At 42.0% G+C, this 1,474-nt stretch overlaps 1 protein-coding gene across 1 annotated transcript in view; it reads right to left on the minus strand.

The window, feature by feature from the left end:
- The window catches only part of ILDR1 (immunoglobulin-like domain containing receptor 1), a gene marked incomplete at its 5' end in the record, with an annotated part of 11,727 nt that overhangs the window by 3,616 nt on the left and 6,637 nt on the right, over positions 1-1,474 (minus strand). Inside the window, one exon of the mRNA XM_010009232.1 lies at positions 52-183. Coding sequence (XP_010007534.1) covers positions 52-183 — 132 coding nt within the window. The remainder of the gene's footprint in view (positions 1-51; positions 184-1,474) is intronic.

Genomic DNA, 1,474 nt, shown 5'->3' on the forward strand with positions numbered 1-1,474 from the left:
TTACCTGTTTCTTACTCTGATTTGCCTCTGAAATTATACCCATGGTCTCACCTCGTTGCAGTAGAGGGTTCAGCTGGTAAGAGGAATGTTGTGAGTTCCTGTCGCCACCTCTGTAGAACATGTTGGGTGATATCCATGGTGCAAGTGCCTGAGCCTGCTTCATGATCCGGTACCGTTCCAGTGCTGTAAATAAGGAAGAAGAAAGCTTACAGTAGCTATCTGGAGAGCACAGCTTGCAGACCACATACTATTTCGCTTGAAGACTGTAGGCTTTGGATGTGATCAGATATAGGAAATTCACAGAATGAAAAGCTCTTTCCAACCTAAAACAAAGGTAAAGCAGAGCACAGGGAATGCCAATATGAACAAATGCCAATGAATACAGCTTCAGAAAGATACCTAAAACAGAAGAAAAGGGTTACTACATGACATTCAGGGTACAGTTCCAGCAGTTGGGAACAAATGGCACTAAAGATTAAGTACACAGCACATAATCAAAGGCAAAACTTCCACCTGCCCTGTCATTATGAGTAAGTACAGTTGTGGAAAGGTAGGAAATAATGTTTCATACAGCAAGACCATAGTTTTCTCTCTCTTAAAACTCTCTCAGCTCATCACTGGTCCTTTCCCCTTTTGGCTTTGATTTAAGCTAAACAAGACCTTTATTTTGCCACCTTCATGTAGGTTCTGCCCAGATCATACTTTCCACAACATACTCGATCATTTCTTCTCTGTTCCACAAATAGGGCACTCAGACATGCACTGTCCAGCTTCTCCCTTTCTAGTCTTTCAACCACTCTTGTTGTCTCTCTCTATAGTTTACCTCAGCATGACTGCTAAGATTAAATCCCTTAGGAAAGTATGGTCAAACTGGTGAAGAAACTGAATTTCCTGTTCTCAACATCAATGTCCAGTGTGCCAAATGAGCAAACTTGGTGGAAATTTGTCTCCCTCAGATTTTCCACCAGTGCTAACTCCAGACCCCTACTCTTGGGGTCAGGCTCCAATTCCACTTCACTTTTTTCATCGCTTCTGTCTCACGTCTTCTACAGACAACCTCACCATCCTTGTCTTCATACATTGCAGCTTCTTTTTTGGGAATACCTAAAAACATCTTACAGAAACTTACTTCTACCACAGACAATCAAAGCTTAAGTTTCTGAGCAAGTAAATTCTGCAAGTCCCAGACCTTACAAAGCCTGACTCTACATGGTTTGTCTGTCATTACTGGGTGAAGGTTTTCTGCAACAGGACTTTTGAGCTTTGCAAAATTTCTTTTACATGGCTTCTCTGGAGTTTTAGAAGTGGAAGGCTTTTACTGCAGCCTCTTCTCTGGTCAGGCATGAACAGAACATTCCTGGCTATTCAGTTGAGCAGACAGATAGAAGCGTAATTGCCTTTGAGACTTTTACCCCTCTGATAAATCTGGCTGAAGTTGGCTGATGAAATTAAAAGCTACTGGAGGGAAAGAGAA

Source organism: Nestor notabilis, unplaced genomic scaffold (genome assembly GCF_000696875.1).
Source record: "Nestor notabilis isolate BGI_N333 unplaced genomic scaffold, ASM69687v1 scaffold27722, whole genome shotgun sequence".
Taxonomy (NCBI): domain Eukaryota; kingdom Metazoa; phylum Chordata; class Aves; order Psittaciformes; family Psittacidae; genus Nestor; species Nestor notabilis.